The sequence below is a fragment of the Macaca mulatta genome, chromosome 10, assembly GCF_049350105.2.
Source record: "Macaca mulatta isolate MMU2019108-1 chromosome 10, T2T-MMU8v2.0, whole genome shotgun sequence".
NCBI classification, from domain to species: Eukaryota; Metazoa; Chordata; class Mammalia; order Primates; family Cercopithecidae; genus Macaca; species Macaca mulatta.
The window spans coordinates 83,998,119-84,023,438 of record NC_133415.1 but is presented as its reverse complement, the minus strand read 5'-3'; the positions used below and the strand labels follow the sequence as shown (position 1 = coordinate 84,023,438).

General features: G+C 38.4%; 1 protein-coding gene across 1 annotated transcript; it reads left to right on the top strand.

Moving 5' to 3' along the window:
* Positions 1–8,370: 8,370 nt before the first annotated feature.
* Positions 8,371–10,220, top strand: DEFB127 (defensin beta 127). Its single transcript, XM_028828763.2, has 3 exons — positions 8,371–8,401; positions 8,708–8,788; positions 9,988–10,220. Exons 1-3 carry the CDS (start codon positions 8,371–8,373, stop codon positions 10,218–10,220), a joined length of 345 nt encoding a protein of 114 aa, XP_028684596.2.
* Positions 10,221–25,320: the final 15,100 nt, after the last annotated feature.

Here is a 25,320-nt window from a genome sequence, read left to right as displayed (position 1 = left end):
AGGGACCACACTGTGAGAACAATTGGCTTATAATATGAAAGGATTGAAAGCCAACTGTGGATGTGATTTCATACAGATTGAAGGCTGCATTTCCTATGTAGTTTTGGAGTAGATAGTAACACAAAATCATCCTACAGAATCCTCCTACAACAACCTGAGAATGTAGGTGTTATAACCTCACTTTAGAGAATAGGAAACTTGATTTCTAAGCATTGGAAGACTGGGACAGACTAAATTAACTACTAAGAGCATTCTGTCACTGCACCATGAGGTTGCCCAATTTTCTTCTCACCCTGGAAATCCTCATTCATAGTTTCCGACTTAAATATGATGAAAGGGAGATCAAGAGCTCTATAAAGTGTCCTGAATGTTAGGACAGGCACTCATCCCAAGCAATAGAATGTTTCCCTTACATTACATTACATTAGTGCTCTGCCTGCACCAATAAGAGAATATGACTGGGTGTATCATAGTCGTCCATCCATGCCTCAGGCCCACTTCCCTGATAGTTGGACAGGGAGAATAGGCAATGCCGATGCCTTCACTTTCTGGACACTTACAGTAGCTGTGTTTGTCTTTGTCATCTCAGTCTGCTCACTTATGAAATGATAGTGTTTTACTCAGTATCTTTCTCCCCACCCCTGTCATAGTACATCTTTCTGATTCTGAAAATATAAGATTGGCTTATGTTTTGTGGGGTCAACTTCACCTTTGACCCCATAAGATCCTAGAGATTTAGTGTAGAGATATAAAAGTTGGAGTAAACATTGGTGGAAGGGTTTTCTCCACTATAGACACAAATCCATGAGTGCCATCACAGACTCCTTTTCCTTCTTCACTTGACTCCACAATGAGAGCCAGAATCACTTTTCTGAAACACAAATCTAACCTTTAGACTCCCCTCTGGCATCTTTGCCCATAGCATCCTAAGACAACTTTTCGGTGCCGCCTTCATCACTCTTGGTGTTCAGAACCTGCCTTGCATTTCCAGTTTTACCTCCAAAGCACTCTCACAGGGCATCTTGCTATCCCGCCACACGTACCCCTTTGTGATTGGTTTGAACTCACTGGATTGCTTCTGGTTTAGTTTTTGTACATACTTTTCTGTCTCCATTTATAACTGCCTGGAAAAAAATCTTTATTTTCTTCTGGAGGACTTTGATAACCACACTGTTCTACCCACAATGGCACTACTGCCACCATTTGTGCTCCACGGTTATGACTTATCCAGAATTTTAAGTCATCATGTCACATGCCTCACTCTGAATATCTGCTTATGTCTTCTCCCCTTCTAGACTTTGAAATTTTATTTAGGAACAGGAACCATTTTATCTTCTGTTTCTTCTACCGTCCCCTAACAAGATTCTATATTAATTCTTGTTGAATAAGTAAGAGGGAATCTCGAAGACCTGAAAGATCTTTGGATGTTACTGAAATCTCATTTTTATTTATTTTAGATCTTTTCCAAGAAACAGGATTCTGTCTCCTTTAGAAGATCTATGATCTATGTCATTACATAGTAGAGGAGTTTTGAGGAGTGGCTTGTCCCAAGTGGTAGGACATCGTTGCCTCTTACACCTATGCTTATCTTTGTAAGCAGAGCTCATGAACTCACACAAGAAGGTCGGAAGATAGAAGCAAGTTACTTCAGCAGAGGAGAATAGTAGGAAAAAAACATAACTTTAGAGTTGGATGTATCTGAGGTCATTCATGATCCCACCATGTATCCACTCTTGGACCGTAGACAAATGATTTCCCATTTTTGAGCCTATGTTGCTGAATTTGAAGAACAGAGAAAATACTTACTCCCACTCAAGGTACTTTGAGGGTTGCGAGAGTAATATATTAAAATGTCAATCATATCATAGGGATTTAGCTGTAACAGGTTGTTCCCTGGATAAGAAACAGTACAGCACATTTCCCCAGGGCCCTGCCCACTGGACCTTTGCTGCCTTGCATGAGTATGGGTGATTATAGCCTATGTTTCACCTGAGGGAAGACTCATTATTCGGCTGAGAATAGTGTAACAAAGTTGAGGGTCATGGGATTTATTTGAACAACCAGATGAGATTTGAAAGGCTTCTAGTAGAACTTGCTGTGCTTTCTTTTCAATGATCACCTTGATCACTACCTTAAAGACATCTTAGAGCTATTATCACATTGATTCTAGACGATGAATATAATCTCAGTGCTGCAGCCTGAAACAGTGTCCTGCTTTCCTCTTGCCTTGTATCTCACCCCTCCTTCATGCCATGCTGGAACTTAGGTGGCAAATATTCTTTTCCTGCTTTGGAGTTGACTAATGGCATTAGGAGGACAAGGGAAAGGGAATCTTTATCGTGTGAGAAACTGCGATGTGCCAAACACATTAATACACAATTTCTTAAGCAAAAGCATTGTGTGATAATTATGACAACATGATTAAAGCTGAGGAACCTGGAGTAAAATGTATCTAGGGTTACATCTAGGTTTGTTCCTTACTAATTTTACTCATCATGTGGTCTCTATATCAATTTCCTCATTTGCAAGGCAGGTATAACCATGCATCTACCTCTTAGAATTACTCTAAAAATTAAAATAGATATTGCATATAGGGCACCATGATCCCTAGCACTGATGAAGTTCTAAGAAATGTAGATTTTAAAAGGCATATAAGATACAGGTTATTCCAGTTTAAAATATGAAATGTTTAAAAAATAAAATACGGAAATTCTGAGTTTCAGGGAGAAAGAGGATCTTGCACAAGAGCAACCATATTTAGAAGGCAATTTTACTTGTTCTCAAGGCCACATCTCTACCCCATCTCCTGCTAATCCTGACTATATCCTCAAAGCTGACTTCTACTCATATTACATAGCTATGTAAACTATGCACGTGCATGTCTGTGTGCATTCAGACTCTAGTGTTTGTTTGTTTGTTTGTTTGTTTTGAGACTGAGTCTCGCTCTGTCTCCCAGGCTGGAGTGCAGTGGTGCGATCTCTGCTCACTGCAAGCTCTGCCGCGTCCCAGGTTCACGCCATTCTCCTGCTTCAGCCTCCCTAGAAGCTGGGACTGCAGGCGCCCACCACCACTCCCGGCTAATTTTTTTGTATTTTTAATAGAGACGGGGTTTCACCGTGTTCGCCAGGATGGTCTCGATCTCCTGACCTCGTGATCCGCCCACCTTGGCCTCCCAAAGTGCTAGGATTACAAGTGTGAGCCACCGCACCTGGCCCAGACTCTAGTGTTTTGAATATATTTTTGCCTTATAAATTAAATAAGATTTAGATTTCACCAGTCACTGATACTCGATCCCAATTGGATATTCTTTCAAAAGTCTGACTTCTCTCCTGAGGTGAGAGTAAGATTCCTGGGCACTTTTCGTAATACTTACCTTAACCTAGCTAAACACAATGAACACTCTTTTCTTTGAGGTGTCAGTGGAAATTAAGAGGAGAGTCTGAACTCTTACCTCCCACATAGGGCTTGCGGAGAGGTGAAGATGGCAGTCCTCCCCTCTGTTGGTAATGGAGACCTAGAAGAAAGGCTGGGCATCCAACTCCCACGCAGTCATGTGAAGCAGCCCAGAGCAACATTCCCCTTCACTGCCTATGCAGTGACAGTAGAGACCTAGCTGGGATTCAGATTTTCCATCCCTCAACCAGTGGTAGCAATTGGCCTGGGGAGGAACCCCTTCCCTGCTGGTGCCATGTCGGTGAAAACTGAGGGGAGTGAACTTGCCCTTCCTTGCCATAGTATGAAAGGCCTGAGGCGGACTTCCCTTCCCAACCAGTTCATTATCATTGAAGACCAAGGGGTGGTCTTAACTTCAATCCCCAGGGGGCCGTGGCTGGCATCAGCCCTCCTTCCAGTTAGTGAGGATAGAGGATAGGAGGGTGCAGGAAAACAGGTGTCTTTAAAACTGAATAATGTTGTTTTTACCACAATTTTAAAAACTGAATAAGAAGACACGGCAGACCCCTGAAACTGGATAACTACACACAGAACTAGCCAGAACTAACATGCAAAAGGTTTAAGAATAGAACTGCAGTGGGGAATACCACCTAGATTTTTAAAATAAAAACTTGTATATATTTAAGGTATATATGCAACATGATGCTTTGATATACATAGACATAGTAAAATGATCGCTATAATCAAATTAACATATCCATCTCTTCACATAGTTATCTTTTTTTAAGGAGACAGCACCTGAAACCCATCCTCTTAGCAAATTTCCAGTATGCAACACCATGTTATTAACTAGAGTCCCCATACTCCCCTTTAGCTCTCTAGACTTTATCCTATTCAATTTCAACTTTGTACCCTTTGACCAGCATCTTCCCATTTCCTCTATGCCCCCCTACCCCTGATAATCACTGGTCTACACTCCTCTATGTATTTGAGTTTAAAAATTCCACATATAAGTGAGATCATGCGGTACTTTTTTTCTGTGTCTGTCTTATTTCACTTAGCATAATATCCTCTGGGTTCATCCATGTTGTTCTGAACGGCAAGATCTCCTTTTTCAAGGCTGAATAACGTGCCATTGTGTATATATACAATTTATTTAATGTATTCATCTATCGATGTTGATAGATGATAACGTCTTCATCTATCAACTTAGGTTGATTTCATATCTTGGCTATTGTGAATAATGCTGAGCACAGATATCTCTACATGGTGCTGATTTCATTTCTTTTTGGTATATACCGAGTTGAGGGATTGATGGGTCATATACCAGTTCTGTTTTTATTTTTTTGAGAAGCCTCCATACTGTTTTACATAATTGCTGTGCTAATTTACATTTCCACCAACAGTGTGCAAAAGTTCCCTTTTCTTTACATTCTCACCAATACTTGTGATCTCTTGTCTTTGTGATAATAGTCATCCTAACAAGTGTGAAGTGATTTCTCATTGTGGTTTTGATTTGCATTTCCCTGATGATTAGTGATGTTGAGCACCTTTCCATACAATTGTTAGCCACTTTTACGTCTTCTTTAGAAAGATTTCTGTTCAGGTCTTTGTCCGATTTTCAAGTGGGCTATCAGTTTTTCGCTACTGAGTTGTGTACGTTTCTTATATATTTTTAATATTAACCTTATGTGATATATGGTGGGCAAGTATTTTCCTCTCATCCCATAAACTGCCTTCTCACTCTGTTGACTGTTTCCTTTGCTGTGCGACAAACGATCTTCAATGATAATACCAAGAATATGTAATACAGAAATGATAGTCACTTCAACAGATGGTGTTGGGAAAACTGGATTTCCACAGGCAAAACAAATGAAATGGATCCTTATCTTACACCACACGCACACACACAAACTCAAAATGGATTTAAAGATTTAAATGTGAGCCTGGCAAAAGTAAACCTCCTAAAATGAAACAGAAGGGAATATATTCATGACTTTGATCTAGGCAACAGTTACTTGAATATGACCTCAAAACCACAAGCAACAAAAGCAAAAATAATATATTAGTGGGACTGTGGATACATTTGAAACAAACTACAAACTAGGAAAATCTCAACAAAGGAATAGAAGATACAGGCTGGGCGCGGTGGCTCACGCCTGTATTCCCAGCACTTTGGGAGGCTGAAGCGGGCGGATCACGAGGTCAGGAGATCGGGACCATCCTGGCTAACATGGTGAAATCCCGTCTCTACTGAAAAAAATACAAAAGATTAGCTGGGTATGGTGACAGGCGCCTGTAGTCCCAACTACTTGGGAGGCTGAGGCAGGAGGATGGCGTGAACCTGGGAGGCAGAGGTTGCAGTGAGCTGAGATCGTGCCACTGCACTCCAGCCTGGGCAACAGAGCGAGACTTCATCTCAAAAAAAAAAAAAGAAAAAGAAAAAGAAAAAATAATCAAATGGAAATTATAACTTTATAAAATGTAATCAAAGTAAAAAAGAAAAAGTCACTGTATAGGCTCAATAGTAGATGGAACATGACAGAGGAAAGATAAGACAGATCTACAGAATTACCCAACCTAAAAACAGAAAAATAGATTGAAAATTGTTGTGGGAAGTCAGGGACCCCGAAAGGAGGGACCAGCTGAAGCCGCGGCAGGAGAACATAAATTGTGAAGGTTTTACGGACACTTATCACTTCCTCAATCAATACCTTTGTGATTTACTATGCCTGTCTTTACTTCAATCTCTTAATCTTGTCATCTTCTTTGTAAGCTGAGGAGGATAAATGTCGCCTCAGGACCCTGTGATGATTGTGTCAGCTGCACAAACTGTTTGTAGAGCATGAGTGTTCGAACAATATGAAATCTGGGCATCTTGAAAAAAGAACAGAATAATAGCAATGTTCAGGGAACACCAGAGATAAGACTTCTCACCGCCAGTGAGCTGGATGGAACAGAGCCGTATTTCTCCTCTTTCAAAAGCAAATAGACATGTCGCTGAATTCTTTTTCTCAGCAAGGAACATCCCTGAGAAAGAGAATGCGCCCTGAGGGTGGGTTTATAGACGGCCCCCTCAAGGCATGCCGTCTTTTATGGTCGAAGCCGAAGGGATGAAATAAGCCCGGGTCTCCTGTAGTGCTCCCAGGCTTATTAGGACAAGAAAAATTCCCGCCTAATAAATGTTGGTCAGACAGGTTGTCTGCTCTCAAATCCTGTTTCCTGATAAGATGTTATCAATAACAATGCGTGCTGAAACTTCATTAGCAATTTTAATTTCGCCCCATCCGGTGGTCCTGTGATCTCACCCTGCTTCCACTTGCTTTGTGATATTTTATTACCTTGTCATCTAATCAGTGAGTTTAAGCTATGTAAATGTATTATAACTACTGATCTATTATAAGGACTTTTTTCTGCCCTTCAGTTGTGACTTATCTATTCCTCATTTTTTTAGTTTCTGTTGGATAGATCATGTTTTCTTCTGCTAATATGAATATTATAATTTTATTTTTATTTGTTTGTTTTATTAGAAATTTGTCCTTGCTCTCAGGACCCATTCCTATCCTTATATTTATTATTACTAATTTAACATCCAGCTTCAGAAATACAACTTTAATATGAAGGCTTTTTGTATTTCTCCTGACTGCTCAGACTTAGGGTCTTTATTTGATGCTCCACCACGAAGTCACCTATAAGGGAAGTTTGCATTCACAGGAAGACTGTAAATAATAAAACCAATTCCTTAACTAGGACTTAAGCCATATAAAAGCTGGTGGCAAAAGTAAAGAGAGGTGATCCTTGAGACCTCTGAGGTAACTGCTCTTAAATTTACATTTGCCTCTGAAAATGATTTCTTCTATGTCACTATCTCTCAGTGTAAACATATTCTTGTGTAAAACCACTATGTGACCTGAATAATGGCCATAGGGCTCATCTAAGCCAACTGGCTTCTTTATTTAATGCATCTCAGTGGTTAACAGGGTTGAAATTTTTTGAAAACTGCAATCAATGATCAAAGAATGATCTAGGTAAACATCGATTCCTTGTGGCAGCATTTTAATATTTTCAAAGACAAGGTACAACTGGTAGAAAAAAAATACCCTCATGCATCTTTTTTTTCTAACTGTGGTTAAATATATGACATAATGTTGGCCATTTTAGCCATTTTTCCTTTTATTTTTAGTTGACACATAATTGTACATATTTATAGGATACAAAGTGATATATATATATTTCAATACATGTATACAATGTGTAATGATCAAACCAGGGTAATTAGCATATCCATCACCTCAAACATTTATCTTTTGTATTGGGAACATTCAAAATCCTCTCTTCTAGCCTTTAAAAGTATATAATAAATTGTAGTTAACCATATTCACCTTACAGTGCTGCAACACCAGAAGTCATTCCTCCTATCTAGCTATAATTTTGCATCCATTAGCCAATCTCACTCCATCCTCCCCTCTCCCTAATCATTACCAGCCTCTAATATTGATATCTGCAACCCTACTCTCTACTTCCGTGTGCTCAACTTTTTTAGCTCCCATATATAAATAGAAACATGTGGTGATCTTTCTGTGCCTGACATTTCATGTAACATAATGTCCTCCAGGCTATATCCATGTTTTTGCAAAGGACAGAATTTCATTATTTTTATGGGTGAATAGTATTCCATCGTATATGTATATTCCACTGTGTGTATATATATGTATAGTATTCCATTGTGTGCATATATATGTATATATGTATGTGTGTGTGTGTATATATACACCTAATATATATTCTTCTGCATAGGGAAATCCAGTTTCTTCAGCATGATTTATTGAAGAGGGTATACTTTCCCCAGTGTATGTTCTTGGTGTTTTTATAAAAAGTCAGGTGACCTCAGATCAGACCCAACTACATCATACCTCCTTTCCAAATGTGCAAGAAACCTACTAGAAATTCTTGTTGTTGGAGTTTCAGATTTATGTCATGGTTTATATTGCCATATTCACTTTTGGAGGTGAGTACATTTCGATCTTGGTCCAGCTGCGCAGAGAGTCAAAGTAGGAAAAGCACAGATTCTTCCCACCAGTCTACAGCCTACAGAGTGGCATTCAGTGCAATGGGATGGAACATGCTGTGTCTCTATTCCACGTGGGGGTAAAGTGGGTGACCTCAAATTTCCTGTGTCTGCCTACATGATGCAAAGTTCACAGTTCAGAAGTTTAGGGACACACTTCATATCATCCCATCTGTTCTGGTTCAGTGCATAAGAATCCAAGTCTCTAAGGAAGGTAGCATAGTGTGCAGTTCACTGGACCAAAAGCTTTGGCTGCACCTCTTCTGGAAAGCCTGGCCGTGGGGCTCTTCATGATCATTGTAATTCTGCTGTTCCAGAAACCCACAGGTAAACCAAACCAGAGGCTCACTCGAATCAACAGTGGGATGGAGTATTTTCAAGAGCCAAAGGGAACTTCATAATCCACACTAAAGGGAAATAGAGCCCTCAAAGATGGCTAAAGTTTATCCAACATCATCAGAAATTTCCTCTTTCTGGAGCCTTATTCCACGGTACTAGCCTTAAAAAGGAATACTCACAGAGCTAGAAAGAGGTCATAATTGCTTCTGGGAAAGATGTGTTGTTATAGAAAGGAATGATCCCAATATCTAGGGATACCTTTATGTCTTTGGATATGATTTTTACTCTGATGCTCAGCTATATTTCCTTTTACTCAAATATATATGTGTGTGTGTGTGTGTGTGTGTGTGTATTCTCTATTATACTGCAGTGTGTGAATAGAGGAAGAAGCAAATTTTGGAATTAGGTTTAAGAAACATGTCTTCAATATCTACTAGTTTGTCAACTTTGAGTAAGTAGTGAAGACTGTAGGAGCCTCAGTTTCCTCATTTATGGAGATAATGACACCTGGTTAACAGGGGTTTTATTAAATGATATAACCCATGTGAAACTTGGCACATATTAAGAACTTAAAAATTAGAGTTTCCTTTCCTCTTTCAAAACCAGATCTCTTACATGTGTCCCTTATTATAAGAACGGCGATGGCCTATTCCTGGCCCTCTACATTCCTAAGACCCAATAGTTCACTACCTTACTGGATAACATGAAAGTCATTCTTGACCCTGATAGTGGGTTTGAACTCAGGAGAATAGTTTGACTCAGACATAAACACATAGTAACAATATGTTGTTCTCTGGGCATCAGAGGAGATACAGTAGTAAGTAGTGCCCTGGGAGCATTCAGGATGGAGGCAGATTTGCTGAGGTTCCTATGTAGAGCATAGTTCTATAGCCTAGAATCAAGGGTTCAGCTCCTTTATTTTCTCAGACAAGATCTTATGTACTTGGCGGAGTCTATCAGATGTTAAAGGGAGGCCTAAAACCTCACAGGACCTAAATACAAGTGATCCAGTTAAATACAAACACTGAGGTTGACCTTGTTGGAAAATCCTCTTTGGAATATATGAGGGTCTGCCTTGTGGATACCCCATACCCCCAATTCCTACAAACCTTCTCTATCTTCCCCAAAATCAACGTGCCTTCAGTCTCAAACACTGATATTGTCCTATTGCTCCTTTCTGTGTATAGTAACTGAACAACTTAAGACGTGCTGGGATAACTATGTACAAGGACATTGCAGGAAAATCTGCAGAGTAAATGCACTATGTGAAAATGGGAGATATTGTTGCCTCAATATCAAGGAACTGGAAGCATGTAAAAAAATTACAAACTCACCTCATCCAAAGCCAGCAACACTAGCACTGACTCTTCCTCAAGACTATGTTACAATAACAGAAAAATTCCCAATCTTGAAGACATAAATCAAATACAATTTCCTGTTCACTTGCTTCTCAACCTAGCCTAATAAACTAAGGTGATGAGATCTACATCTTCTTCCTTCTGCTTTCTTTATCCTTAAAATGACCTTCGAGCATATTCTAATAAAGTGCATTGCCAGTTTTCTGTCTCATTTTGTTCTTTAACCAGGGATTGAACACTCATTATATACTAGGTAAAGAATTGGTAAGAACTCAGAACCTCTCCTTGAAAAGGGGATATGACAAGTGCACTAAAAAAAATCCTATAGTCTGCAAGTCTGGAATAAGAAACTCAGAAACACTGACATGTAATTTAGGAGAGGGAAAGGTGAAGCAAATATTCAGGGGAAATACATGAGTACGTTTAGGAATAAAGCAGTGTCTTGTAATAATAAGTAGGATTTCAATGGATTAGGTTTGGTAGGAAAGGCAATTTGAGTGAACAGAATGGCATCAACTAATGGAAGGAAACTGGAAAAGACAGAACATTTCAGGAAACTATACATGCACTTTGTTTGGATGAAGAACAGAGCACTCAAATTTGAGCTATGGGGGAAGCCTGATTTCCTAAGCTACTGTGTACCAGCAGTGAACTGGGAAGATAGAGATAAATAAAATTCCACTGTTATGTAGCTCAGCAGTGGAGCTCACCACTTCCTGATAAAGTGGAGGAAGACCTAAGTAAATAACTCCAACACAAACGTTTTTCGGTTTTTCCTTTGTTGTTGTTGTTAATGTGTTCATCTTTTTTGTTATTGGGGCTGTTTGGAGTTTAGGGGAAATGTAAAAGATCTAGGAATTGGTCCAAATTGTAGTACTTTTGTTGTCTTGATATGCAAGAAGAATAATCCATGTACATACTCTGCTGAATTCTTAAAGATGTACCTTCTGAATACCATTAACATGGAAAGTTTCTTCTTCAACTACATTTCACAGTCATTTTCTAGTTTTGTTTCTTATATCGTTTCACCATAACAATTACAAGCATTTTAAAGATTTAGTTCATCCACTGTAACATTTACCACTAATGTGTGGCATGTGGTCTCTTAATATCTCTCTTTCTGGTGTTCTAGGGCTGGGATAGGGAGTATGTAAGACAAGCCTAGAATATCTCGTGGTGCCAGAAAGTAAGCAATTGCTTAAAAATCAAAGGATAGGGTCATATTAAAGGGACACAGGAGTCAGTCTAAAAGAGCTTCAAATGACCAAAGCTGCAACAATTTGAGCAATAAAATAAATAAGATAGCATTAGATTATAATACAACATATAATAAATATCTATGAGTCTATGATGATATGAACAAATAATTGAATAAATTAGCAAATTGGTGAGAACAGATGTGCTATACAGAATAATTCCCAGTAATTCATACAGATATTCCCTGCTTAAGGAGGTGGAGCTTGACCTCCCTCTCCCTTGAGCATAGGCTGTGTTTAGTGACTTGTTTCCAAAGAGAAGTGTGCGGAAAGGAGTTAAAAAATAATTTCACCTGGATAAACCTGATAAGGTCATGTTTCAGATTTTATGGAGAAATCATGTTTATAGCACAAACCTGTGATATGATATGATGAGAATGGCACTTCACTTCTGTTTTCTTCCTCCCAAAACCCTGCAACCCAAGACAAACAATGAAAAACATCAGAGAAACTCAAATTCAGTGGCATTCTAAACAATATTTGACGAGTATTTCTCAAAACTGTCAAATTTATCAAAAAGGAAGAAATTCTGAGCCACAGTCCAAGATCAGAGAAGGCTAAAGAGACAGGACAACTGAAGGTAATGTGGTATCCTGGATGGACTCTTGGAACAGGAAAAGAACATTAAGGAAAAACTAGTGGTGATAATAGTAATAATAATAAGTGTAGAGTCATTTAGTAGCAATGTATTTAGCTGTGATGGATGCATTGTGGTAATATAAGATGTTAACAATAGCAGAAACTGGGTGAATATTTAGGAGCTCTCTGTATTATCTTTGCAACATTTCTATAAATCTAAAACTATTCTAAAACTGAAAATGTATTTAAATTTTGGAAAACTAACCACAAAATCAATTTGGCACATTCCTTTTCTTCTTATTTACGAAAGAGCTTCTCAGTTCTACATTGAATGTTTGGTAGAATCTAATGGTAAAGTCAACTGGAACAGAACTCTTTACAGGAAGTATTGTTAGAGATTAAGTTTATTGCAGGTTAAAAGGCAATTCAGTTTTCTATGTCTTCTAGTCAACTGTTGTATTTTGGCATGTATACTTTTCCCATTTTCTAAGATTTTTATGCTTGCTGTCCTAAAATACTTTGTAATGTCTTCTTTTTCTTATTAATGCCTGTAAGATATGTAATGACATCTTTTTCATTTCTGACATCTATTATTTGTGTATTTTCTCTTTTACTTGATAAGTCTCACATTCACTTATTAATCTGATTTATCTTTACAGAAAACAAATTTTCTTCATTAATTTTAGTTTAGTTTCCATTTCTTAGACTGCAACTTGCATTGCCCAATTAGAAGTGATTGAAAGTGACAGGTTCACTTCCAAGTGGAAACTTAAGAGCCAGTGTGTCCATGTGCAGTGGCTCACACCTGTAATCTCAGCACTTTGCGATGCCGAGGCAGGCAGATCACCTGACGTCAGGAGTTTGAGACCAGCCTGGCCATGGTGGTGAAACCCTGTCTCTACTAAAAACACAAAAATGAGCCAGGCATGGTGGCGGGCGCCTATAATCCCAGCTACTTGGGAGGCTGAGGCAGGAAAATCACTTGAGCCCAGAAGGCGGAGGTTGCAATGAGCCGAGATTGTGCCTCTGCACTCCAGCCTAGGTGACAGAGTGAGACTCTGTCTCAAAAAAAAAAAAGCCAGTGTGTGGTTTAACCATCTCTTATCTCTCTGCCAAGGTGATTGTGGAAGCACTGTTGACATACAGCCTCTGTCAGCCTGAAGCCCTGAGTGACCATGAGAACAGGGTCATTCTTTTGACCTAAAATAGATATGTAGCACTGCCAGAAATAACCTTTTGGGAAGTTAATCTATGAGAATTGAGGTTTGTGTTTTATTTTGTTTTATATATATATATTTTAAAATCAGGAATAACTTAGACCAGGGTGAACAAACTACTGCTGTCAGGTCAAATCCAGCTCATAGCCTGCTTTTTTAAATAAATTTGTATTAGAACACACACACACACACACACACACACACAAAGATATCTTCACTAATGTTCTTTTTTTCTTGTTTTTCAAAAACTTTTGCATACCATAAAATTCACCTGTTTTAAGTGCACAATTTAGTGTCATATTTCTATTTTTTATTTTCGGTATACTTTTCTTTTTTGTAACTTTGTTAGGCACATGTTTATCTTTATAAAAGAAAAGCCTTCCTTCTTTTATGTTCCTCTCTATATACAGATTGAGCACCACCCCACAAATTTTCATTATAGAGTATGTTCATTGTTATATTATAAACCTTCTCATTTCTCTTAAACATGAGCATATAAATAACATAGAGATTATATAAAGACTATGGATATAAATGTTAATGCAATTTTCTCAACTAATTATAGTTACATATACAGTAACATTACTTTGGTGGTATGTAAACCAAAATGTAAACAACAAAACTTGAAAGCAAACAGAAAACATCATATGCAAAAACTTGTACACACTTGTTTTTCATACAGTTTGCTTTCAAATATGATCTTCTGTCTTGCCATAGGCTTTTTTATGGCTTTAAACAGACATTTATTTTTCATTTATATTGTCCTCTGTTATGATTCTTCCAGTCCTGAACTTCCTGCATCAGTAACTTTTAAAGATATTTTTGGTTTACAGAAGTTTACCAATTATTACCATAATTTATCATCAATTTATTATCAACTCTCACCATCATTTCAAAAGTGAATGAAATTTCACCACCTAAAAATATGTATGTATGCCATATTAGAAGAAAACAGACTTTTAACTAAATGCATTCCTGTCTCTTAAAATTTTGTTCTACCATTCTAATTTTTTTCATTTTGTTACAGACCAGTGTAAACTTTGTCAGAACCCCATTAGGGCCCATGTATCCATTTAACAACAAAATTCTGTAATTTTTAAATTCTCAAACTCATAATTTATATGACCACTGCTACCCAATTGGTAGTAGTCTTCTGAGGAATGTTTCCATTCCGTTATTTCTTGTCTTTTCTAATCACTCTCTGAATCTAAATTTCTCCTTAGTTTTTTTCCCTATAATTAGATGTTGAAGGTGTTTGCTTACTTGTCTTTTTTATTATAATAAATAATGTGTATCCCACCCCTAATGATTAGCACTTTGTCAATTTTTATATATTTATGACAGGTGGACTCACTCTTATTCTAAACTCTGATATTAGTGATATCCAATGCCCCATTTGGAGACCATTACATTAAAAATGCACTTATTAGTTCTGGGACTTCCTAGACAATTTCCTTCATCTTTAAAAATCTGGGACCAACACCACAAGCTTTGTCCCATATGAAAGTTCTCTGCCCAAGTAATGAAGCATCTAAAAATGCTAGGAAAGATATTAGGTTTTAATATAACACACCAATAATTACATTTAATATGAATGATCTAAATCAGGGGTCCCCACGCCCCAGGCCATGGACTGGTATAGGTTTGTGGCTTGTTAGGAACTGGGCCACACAGCAGGAGGTGAGCGGCAGTGGGAGCAAGCATTACCACCTGAGCTCTGCCTCCTGTCAGATCAGCTGCAGCATTATATCCTCATAGGAGCCTGAACCTTATTGTGAACTGCGCATGCAAGGGATCTAGGTTGTGTGCTCCTTATGAGAATCCAATGCCTGATGATCCAAAGTGGAACAGTTTCATCCCGAAACCATCTTCCCATCCCTGCCAGTTTATGGAAAAATTGACTGCATTAAACTGGTCCCTGCTGCCAAAAAGGCTAGGACCACTGATCTAAATACACCAATTAAAAGAGATTGTAAGATTGGATTTTAAAAGACCTGACTATACACTGACCACAAAAAAAAAAAACAAAAAAAAAACACCCTCACTTTATTTTTTATTGCACATATTTGTGGTGTACAACATGACATTTTGATGTACATTGTGAAATGGTCACTCTAGTCAGGCAAATTAACACATTCATCATCTAACATAGTTTCCCTTTGTGTGTGTGTGTGTGTGTGTGTGTGTGGCAAGAGCACCTAAAATCTACTTTCTAAACAAAAATTCCAAATAAAATAAAATATTATCATAGACCTCATGTTGTACATTAGATCTCCAGACTTTTTGAATCTTACATATCTGAGATGTTTTATCCTTTGACCTACATATCTCCATTTCCTTCCCCTCCAACCACACCCCTGGTAACAACACTTTATTCTCTGTCTCCGTGTATTCAACTTTCCTTTTCTTTTTTTTTTTAAGATTCCATGTATAAGTGAAATAGTGCAGTATTTTTCTTTCTGTGTCAGTTTATTTTATTTAGCATAATGTCCTCCATGTTCATTCATGCCTTGGCAAATGGCAGGATCTCCTTTTCTAAGAGTAAATAATATTCCATTGTGTATGTATGTCATAGTTTATCCATTCATCCATCAACAGACATTTCAGTTGTTTCAAAATCTTGACTATTGTGAATAATGCTTCAATAAATATGAAAGTGCAGATACCTCTATGAAGTTAAGTGGTGATTTCATTTCATTTCTTTTCTTTCTTTCTTTCTTTTTTTTTTAAAGACAGATGTCACAGTGTCACTCTGTAGCCCAGGCTGGAATGCAGTGGTGCCACCATAGCTCACTGTAAACCTCAAACTCCTAGGCTCAAGGAATCCTGCCTCAGTCTCTTGAGTAACTGGGACTACAGACACATACCACGCTCAGCCAATGCTTTTTAGGCACAGGGTATGGCTGTGTAGCCCAGGCTGGGCTCAAAGTCCTGGTCTCAAGCAATCCTCCTGCCTTGACTTCCCAAATTACTGGGATTCCAAGCATGAACCACCTCACTCAGCCTGGTAGTTCTATTTCTAATTCCTTTAGAAACCTTCATACTGCTTTCCACAATGGCTACATCTGTCTACATTCCCACTAAAAATGTACAAAGGTTCTCTTTTCTCCACACCCTCATTAACAATTGTTATATCTTGTCTTTTTGGTAATAGTCATACTAGCAGGCAGGAGGTGATATCTCACTGCGGTTTTTATTTACATTCCCTAAAGATTAGTGATTTTGAGCACCTTTTCACATACTTCTTGGCCATTGTTACGTCTTCTTTGGAGAAATGTCTTTTGAAGTCTTTGTCCATTTTTTTAATTGGGTTTTTTTTTTGTTTTTTTTTTTTACTGCTATTGAGCTGTATGAGTTCTTTATATATTCTGTATGTTAATCCCTTATCAGATATATTTAATATAAAGACAAAGATAAGCTATAAGACTTTATGTCTTAAAAAGCTGGAGTGGCTATTTAATATTGTACAAAGTAGATTTCAAAACAAGGAATACTACCAGGGATAAAGAGGCACAGAAAGAAGTCAATTTGCCACGAAAATATAACAATGCTAAATGTTCATGCCACTAACAACAGAACTTCAAGTTAAAAACTTGTAGAACTAAAAAAGAGAAATAGAGAAATCTTTACCTACAATTGGAGATTTTTAGACTGACATTAGCAAGATGGCAGAATAGGAGATTCCAGGCGTCCCTCCTCTCAACAGAAAGTTCAACTGGCAGATATCCATGACAAGAGCACTTTGGTAAAAATCCCAAAACTTGGAAATAAGACAAAGACACCCATGTTGACCACAGAACTGAATAAAAACGACATTAGAAGGGGGAAGAGAAAGGGTCTGACTTTGACCATGCCATCCCTCCTCCTCTCCCTTGCCCAAGGTTGGCACAGCACTACGCAGACAGGATTGCCCTAGGCCCACGGTTTCTCCAGAGGGAAAAGAAAACTAAAGATGAACATTTAGCTTCCTTAGCCATTCCTGGAATATTCTCAGAAAGCCCACTTCAGTCTCACTTTACAGGGAAGGCAGGGGATAACGGTGTGGCTAGACCACCCGGGTTCAGATAGGAAAAAAGAAAAGGGGGCATTGCTCACAGTGACAGTATGAAGATACGGATGGTAGCTCTGTGTCACTGCCAGCAGAGGTACCAGCCAACAGCATAATCCACCTGCAAAGCCAAGCTGGTCACTCCCAGAAGCACAGTGGAAATTTCCATCTGGCTTGAGTCCCTAGAGGGCCAGCCTCCACAGTCAGTCTCAAATCTCTTCCCAAGGCCCCTCACAGAAAGGGAGATACCTGCAACAAAGCATTTCAAACAAAAGAAACAATCTAGACTTGTGCCCCAGGGCATTTAAACAGTGGCTCAGACTCAAAGCCCACCCAAGGAGGGCGATGCCCGCCACAGCACCTTTCAGCAAAACACAGAGGCTGGACTAGCCACACCCAGACGTATAAATGGTGGCTCACCTCAGCCTCAAAGCCCACCCCAAGACTCTGCCTAGGCAAGGGGGCAAGCCTCAACCATGCAACTACCCTGAACAAAACCCATCTAACCTCAGGCCCAACCTGCAGCCCTGCCCAATTTCAGTGGTTCTGCCCAATTTCAGAACCCAAATAGTGGTACTGCCCAGCCAGGGAAAATACCATGTCTCAGGGTTCTTACCATGACTTTAAAAAAGAAAGAGCACCTATACACAGACATTCACAACAGCTTTATTCATAATTGCCAGAAATTGAATACAATCTGAATATCCTTCACTGTGTGGCTTTTAAAAAATCACATTTATAGTACAGCCATAGCATGGAATATTACTCAGCAATAAAAAGAAACAAAGTATTCATACAATTTGGATGGATCTCCAAGGAACACTATGAGAAAAAAAAGCCAATCTAAAAATATTATATATCTATGATTCCATTTATATGGCATTCTTGAAATGACAAAATTATAGAGACAGAGAACAGATTCCTGTTTACCAGGGGTTAGGGAAGGAGGGAGAAGGCTCTCACTGTAAAAGGGTAGCACAAGGGGTCTATGTAATAAACTGTTTTGTATCTTGATTGTAATGGTGGTCACAAAAATCAAAGCATGTCATAAAATTGCATAAAACTAAATACATGCATGCACACACATGAACAAATGACCACATACATGTAAAATTGATGACATCTGATTAAGGTCAATGGAGTATATCAATGTCAATTTCCTGATTATAGTTAAACAAGATGTAACCAGTGGAGTGAAAAGGTATATGAGATTTCTCTGCATGTAGGTAAGTCTAAACATATCTCAAAATTGTTTTAAATGTCAACTTTCAGGAACAGCTGATATTTTCTCTGTATTTATCCTAAATCACTAAGGCTTTCATACGATCTCTGCTCCAAAGACCACCATATTTCTTTTTAAATGACATATTGTATCTATTGTGAAATGCATTTATGATAGTATTCTCATGCTGTGGAAATATACTTTAAAAATAATATAGTCTTTATCCTATACTGAATCTCTTGTGCCATCCTGTCCTTTTCAAACACTCAGCAGCTCAATGGAGCTTTACAACTTCCATGCACTTCACAAAAAGAAATAAAATAGTGGAGGCTACGCTGATCTCCGCTGGTTTTCATGTATTTGGGGATCAGATGGCTGTAGACTGATATAAGCTAACCTCTGCTGGGACAACTGGATTCTTCTCCAAAATGTCTCTCTTGTCCTTCCCGCAGACTAGACTGGGCTTGTTCGCCTGAATGAGGCAGGGTTCCAATGGAGAAGGCAAAGGCACACAAGGCCTTTTGAGGCATAGACTTGGAAATGGCACAATTTCATGCGCGCTATATTCTCTCTTTTTATGATTTTTTGTATTATTTGAATTTGTACATTGCACAAGACTTCCTATTGTTCAGATTTCATCTGCTTTCTTCTCTTGTATTTTAACATCCTTCACAATTCTCACATCATTACTAAAAGTCGCACTTAACTAGTAACAGATAAGCATTAGCTGAAATCAGTAATTGCTTAACTTCTATCCTACACTACTTTATCACATATTAGTGTCTCATGTTTCATAGTAGAGGAACAAAGTAATCTTGCACGATATCTCTGACGCATACCACTATATTTTTGCTCATGGAATGACAGCAAAATTAATTCCTCTGCTGCCAAACTAATATTCAGCCAATCTTTTATTCATGGAATCTAACTACTTAGACCAGGGGCAATTTCCTTTAGAGTTAGACTGTAATTCGTGTACTAATTTTTTTTTTTTTTGCTTAGAGAGAAATTTATTTTATTTTCCTGATATATTTATTATTTTTTAGCTTTTATTTTAATTTTAGGAATACATGTGCAAGTTTGTTATGTAGGTAAATTGCATGTCATGGGGGTTTGGTGCGCACATTCCTTTGTCACTCAGGTAATCATATTCTGTCTTTTAATGCCTATTTAAAATTATATATATTTAAGCTATACAATGTGATGTTTTGATATACATATGCATATTTAAGCTATACAATGTCATGTTTAGATATACAGATGCATTTTGAAATGAATACTATAGTCAGGCTAATTAACGTATCAATCTCTTCCCATAGTTACCATTGTGTGTGTGTGATAAGAATGCTTAAGATCTACTCTGATAGTAAATTTCAACTACATAATATAGTATTATCTCTCTCTCTCTTTGTTTTTTTATTTATTTATTTGTTTATTTTTCTGAGACAGAGTCTATCTCTGTCGCCCAGGCTGGAGTGCGGTAGTGCGATCTCAGCTCACTGCAAGCTCCGCCTCCTGGGTTCACGCCATTCTCCTGCCTCAGCCTCCCGAGTAGCTGGGACTACAGGTGCCCGCCACCACACCTGGCTAATTTTTCTGTATTTTTAGTAGAGACAGGGTTTCACTGTGTTAGCCAGAATGGTCTGGATCCCCTGACCTTGTGATCCACCCACCTCGGCCTCCCAAAGTGCTGGGATTACAGGCATGAACCACTGCACCCAGCTTTTATTTATTTATTTATTTATTTATTTTGAGATAGAGTCTCACTCTGTGGCCCAGGCTGGAGTGCAGTGGCAGTATCTCAGCTCACTGAAGCCTCCGCCTCCTGGGTTCAAGCAATTCTCCTGCCTCATCCTCCCAAGTAGTTGGGACTACAGGCACCCTCCACCACACCTGGCTAATTGTTGTATTTTTCTTGCTTTTTTTTTTTTTTTTTTTTTGAGATAGTCTTGCACTTTCTCCCAGGCTGGAGTGCAGTGGCACAATCTGGGCTCACTGCAACCTCCACCTCCTGGGTTGACGCCATTCTCCTGCCTCAGCCTCCCGAGTAGCTGGGACTACAGGCGCCCCCCACCATGCCCGGCTAATTTTTTGTATTTTCAGTAGAGATGGGGTTTCACCGTGTTAGCCAGGCTAGTCTCGATCTCCTGACCTCATGATCCACCCGCCTCAGGCTCCCAAAGTGCTGCAATTACAGGTGTGAGTCACCACGCCTGGCCTAATTTTTGTATTTTTCATAGAGACAGGGTTTTGCCACGTTGGCTAGGCTGGTCTTGAACTCCTGACCTCAAGTGATCCGCCTGCCTCGGCCTCCCAAAGTGCTTGGATTACAAGCATGTGCCACCATGCCTGGCTAATTTTTGTATTTTTAGTAGAGACGGGGTTTCACCATGTTTGACAGGCTGGTCTCAAACTCCTGACCTCAAGTGATCTGCCTGCCTCAGCCTCCCAAAGTGCTGGGATTACAGGCGTGAGCCACCGCTTCCGGCCACAGTATTATCAACTAAGGTCCCCATGCTGTGCGTTAGATCTCAAAAACTTAATCATCCTACAATACTGAAACTTACTCTTTGACCAACATCATTTGATTCTACCACCCTTGCCTCTGGTAATCACCATTCTCTCTGCTTCTGTGAATTTGACTTTTCAAGGTTCTACATATAAGTGATATCATGCAGTATTTTTCTTCCTGTGCCTGGCTTATTTTACTTAGCATAATGTCCTCCAGGTTCATGCACGTTGCACAAATGACAGGATTTCTTTCTGTTTTAAGACTGAATAATATTTCATATTGGATACAACCTAAATGTTCAACAGATGAATGGATAAACTGTGGTATATACCACCTGTTCATACTTGTAAGTGGAAGCTAAACATTGGGTACACATAGACATAAAGATGGGAACAATAGACAGCGAAGACTTTCAAGGGGATGAGGAAGGGAGAGGAGCAAATGTTGAAAAACTATGTATCCAGTACTATGTTTGCTACTTGGGTGACAGGGTCATTAGAAGCCCAAACATCAGCATCACACAATACGCCCATGTAACAAATCTGAGCATTTATCACCTGAATCTAAATTTTAAAATAAGACTGGGTGTGGTGGCTCACACCTGTAATCCAAACACTTTGGGAGACTGAGGCAGGAGGATTGCTTGAGCCCAGGAGTTCAAGACCAGGCTGGGCAACATAGACCTTGTCTCTACAAAAAATAAACAAAATCAGCCAAATGTGGTGGTGTGCCTGTAGTCCCAGTTACTCAGGAGACTGAGGCAGGAAGATTACTTGAGCCCAGGAGCTCAAGGTTGCAGTGAGCTGAGATGGTGCCACTGTACTCCAGCCTGGGCTACCAAGCAAGATTTTGCCTCAAAGAAAAGAAAAGAAAATTTTTTCTTACATTGTGATATATATACACAATGGAATTTTCAAAATATATAATATATTGTCACTAACTGTAGTCACTGTGATGTCAATAGAGCTCTTGAACTTTTTTTTTTCTTTTTTTGAAAACAGAGTTTCACTCTTGTCACCCAGGCCGGAGTCCAGTGGTTCAATCTTGGCTCATTGCAAACTCTGCCTCCCTGGTTCAAGTGATTCTCCTGCCTCAGCCTCCCAAGTAGCTGGGATTACAGGCACATGCCACCACACCTGGCTAATTTTTATATTTTTGGTCAAGACAAGATTTCGCCATGTTGGCCAGGCTGTTCCCGAACTCCTGACCTCAGATGATGTGCCTGCCTCAGCCTCCCAAAGTGCCAGGATTATAGGCGTGAGCCACTACGCCTGACCTCTCTTGAGCTTACTCTTCCGGTCTAAGTGATTTCCCTAGCCCCTAGCCTCTGATAACTACCATTTTACTCTTTGTTTCTATGAATTCAACTTTTTTATACTCCACATATAAGTGAGATCATGTCTTTCTGTGCCTAGTTTATTTCACTTAGCATACCGTCCTCCAGGTTCATCCATGTTGTTGCAAATGACAGAATTTACTTCTTTTTTATTTTATTTATTTATTTATTTATTTATTTTTTTTTTTTTTTTTTTTTTTTTTTTTTTGAGACGGAGTCTCGCTGTGTCTCCCAGGCTGGAGTGCAGTGGCGCGATCTCGGCTCACTGCAAGCTCCGCCTCCCGGGTTCACGCCATTCTCCCGCCTCAGCCTCCCAAGTAGCTGAGACTACAGGCGCCCGCCACCACGCCCGGCTAGCTTTTTGTATTTTTAGTAGAGACGGGGTTTCACCATGTTAGCCAGGATAGTCTCGATCTCCTGAACTCGTGATCCACCCGCCTCGGCCTCCCAAAGTGCTGGGATTACAGGCTTGAGCCACCGCGCCCGGCCTACTTCTTTTTTAAAACTGAAAAGTATTCCATTGTGCTTATGTACCACTATTTTCTTTATTAATTCATCCATTGATGGGCACTTAGTTGATTCCATACCTTGGTTATTGTGAATAATGCTGAAATTAACATGAAAGTGCAGATATCTTTTCAACATACTGATTTTATTTCCGTTAGCTATATGCCTAGTAATGGGATTGCTGGATCATATGGTAGTTTTCATTTTAATTTTTAAGGCACTTCCATACAGGTTTTCATAATAGCTATGCTAATTTTTATTCCCACCAACAGTGTGCAAGGGTTACCATTTCTCCACATCCTCTCCAACCCTTATTTTCTTTCACAGTATATTTTGAAGTCAGGTAGTGTGATGCCTTCAGCTTTGTTCTTTTTGCTCAAGATTGTTTGGACTATTCAAAATCTTTTGTCGTTCAATCCAAATTTTAGAATTTTTTTCTATTACAGTAAAAAGTGTCTTGGGAATTTTGATAGGGATTGCATTAAATCTACAGACCACTTTGGGTACTACAGATATTTTAACTATTAATTTTTTACTTTCATGAACATGGGATATCTTTCCATTTGTGTCTTCAGTTTCTTCCATCAAAGTTTTATACATTTTAGTGTATAGGCCTTTTACCTCCTTGTTAAATTTATTCCTAAGTATTTTTGTAGCTATTGTGAAAGGATCATTTACTTGATTCACTTCTCAGGTGTTCTTGTTAGTCTTCAGAAAAGCTGCTGATTTTTTATGTTGAAATTATAACCTGCCACTTTACTGAATTCATTTATTACTTCTAATAGTTATTTGGCAAAGTCTTCAGGATGTTCTATATATAAGACTATATCATCGGCAAACAGAAACAATTTCACTGCTTCCTTCCTATTTGAATGGTTTTTATTCCATTTTCTTGCCTAATTACTCTGGCTAGAACTTCCAGTACTATGTTGATAGCAGTGGCAAGAGTGGGCATTATTTTGTTCTTGATCTTAGAGAAAAAGCTTTTGACTGTTCATCATTGAGTATGATTTTAAATGGGGCTTGTCATATATGACCTTTATTGTGTTGAGATCATTCTTTCTATATGTAATTTGTTGAGTTTTATCACAAAAGGATGCTGAATGTTGTCAAGTACTTTTTTTTTGCATCTGTTGAGATCATCATACGGTTTTTACCCTTCACTCTGTTAATGTAGATAAGTCTCACTTGACCATGGTGAATAATCCATTTAAAGTATTGTTGAATTCAATTTGCTAGTATTTTCTTGAGGTTTTTGTAACTATGTTCTAGGGACATTGGCCTATAACTTTTTTTCTTGTATGCCCTTGCTCTGGTTTTATTATAAGGGTACTGCTACCCCAGCATGATTTCCAAATGGCTATGAACCAGTGACTGCTGTGTGCAACAAATTCTTCCTCCTTTCAGATGGGAATGTTGTGGTTATAACATTATAAAACAAGTACTGCAAAGTTAGATAGAAGGTATAAGTTTTAGTGTTTGATAGCACAGCAGAGTGGCTATTGTTAACAACAATTTATTGTATATTTCAAAATAGCTAAAAGAGAAGTTTTGAAATGTTCCCAACACAAAGAAGGGATAAATGTTCAAGGTGCTGGATATCCTAAATAATCTGACTTGATTATTACACATTATATGCATGTATCAAAATATCACATGTGCCCATAAATACATACAAATACTATATATCAATAAAAACATTGTTTAAAATAAGTATTACATATAATATATTAATTATATAATAACACTAGAATATAATATAAAATGGAAAAATATATGTAAAATAAATCTTCATAATAAAATAAAATAAAATAATTTGAAAGACTCTATGAATAAGATTTTGGAGACTAAGACAGCTGCAAGAGCAGGTACCAATAATACTGTCTGTACCAAAAGAGTGAATAATAAAAATATAGAATTTCAACTTAATTTTGCATAAAAAATAAGGTGAACAAATAAACATGCATCTAACAATACTGACCACACCCACGTCTTCTATGAGCATGGAGGGGATAAAAGAATAAAAGAAAAAAAGTCAAAGCAAAGATTAGATCCCCCCAGTCAGAGTAGAATTCAAGGCTTAATTTATCTGTTCAATTAAGTATATCCCTCATCCCCAACTCAGGAGACACTTCTCCGATTTATCTGACACTAAGCCAAAATGGATTCTCCTATCTAATTTATCAGTAGAATCATATAGAGTAGAAGACACATGTAGATTAAGGACAGTGAGCCAGACCCATCTTCACTGTCACAGTGACAGAATGGACCCTCCTTTAAAATACCCCTGGTGACATTGTAACGAAAGACTAAAAAAGAAAGGGGCTTATAAAGTGCTGCAATGAAAAAAAAGGGCTTCTTATGTGAGCCTTACTTTTAAAGTTCTCTAAGAATTAGGTTGAAAAAGGTCATACATTGACTTTCATAGTCTGAAATCATCAACAAAAGTGTTTAAAATTCTGCAAAGTCCAGTCACTGTTAACTG

Excerpts from the sequence above, each read along its gene's own strand:
- DEFB127 (XM_028828763.2), top strand. The coding sequence starts at position 8,371 with ATGGTTTATATTGCCATATTCACTTTTGGAG. Across the intron at positions 8,402-8,707 it reads TGCCATATTCACTTTTGGAG|CTTTGGCTGCACCTCTTCTG; the intron begins GTGAGTACATTT and ends CTGGACCAAAAG. Across the intron at positions 8,789-9,987 it reads GCTGTTCCAGAAACCCACAG|TAACTGAACAACTTAAGACG; the intron begins GTAAACCAAACC and ends TTCTGTGTATAG.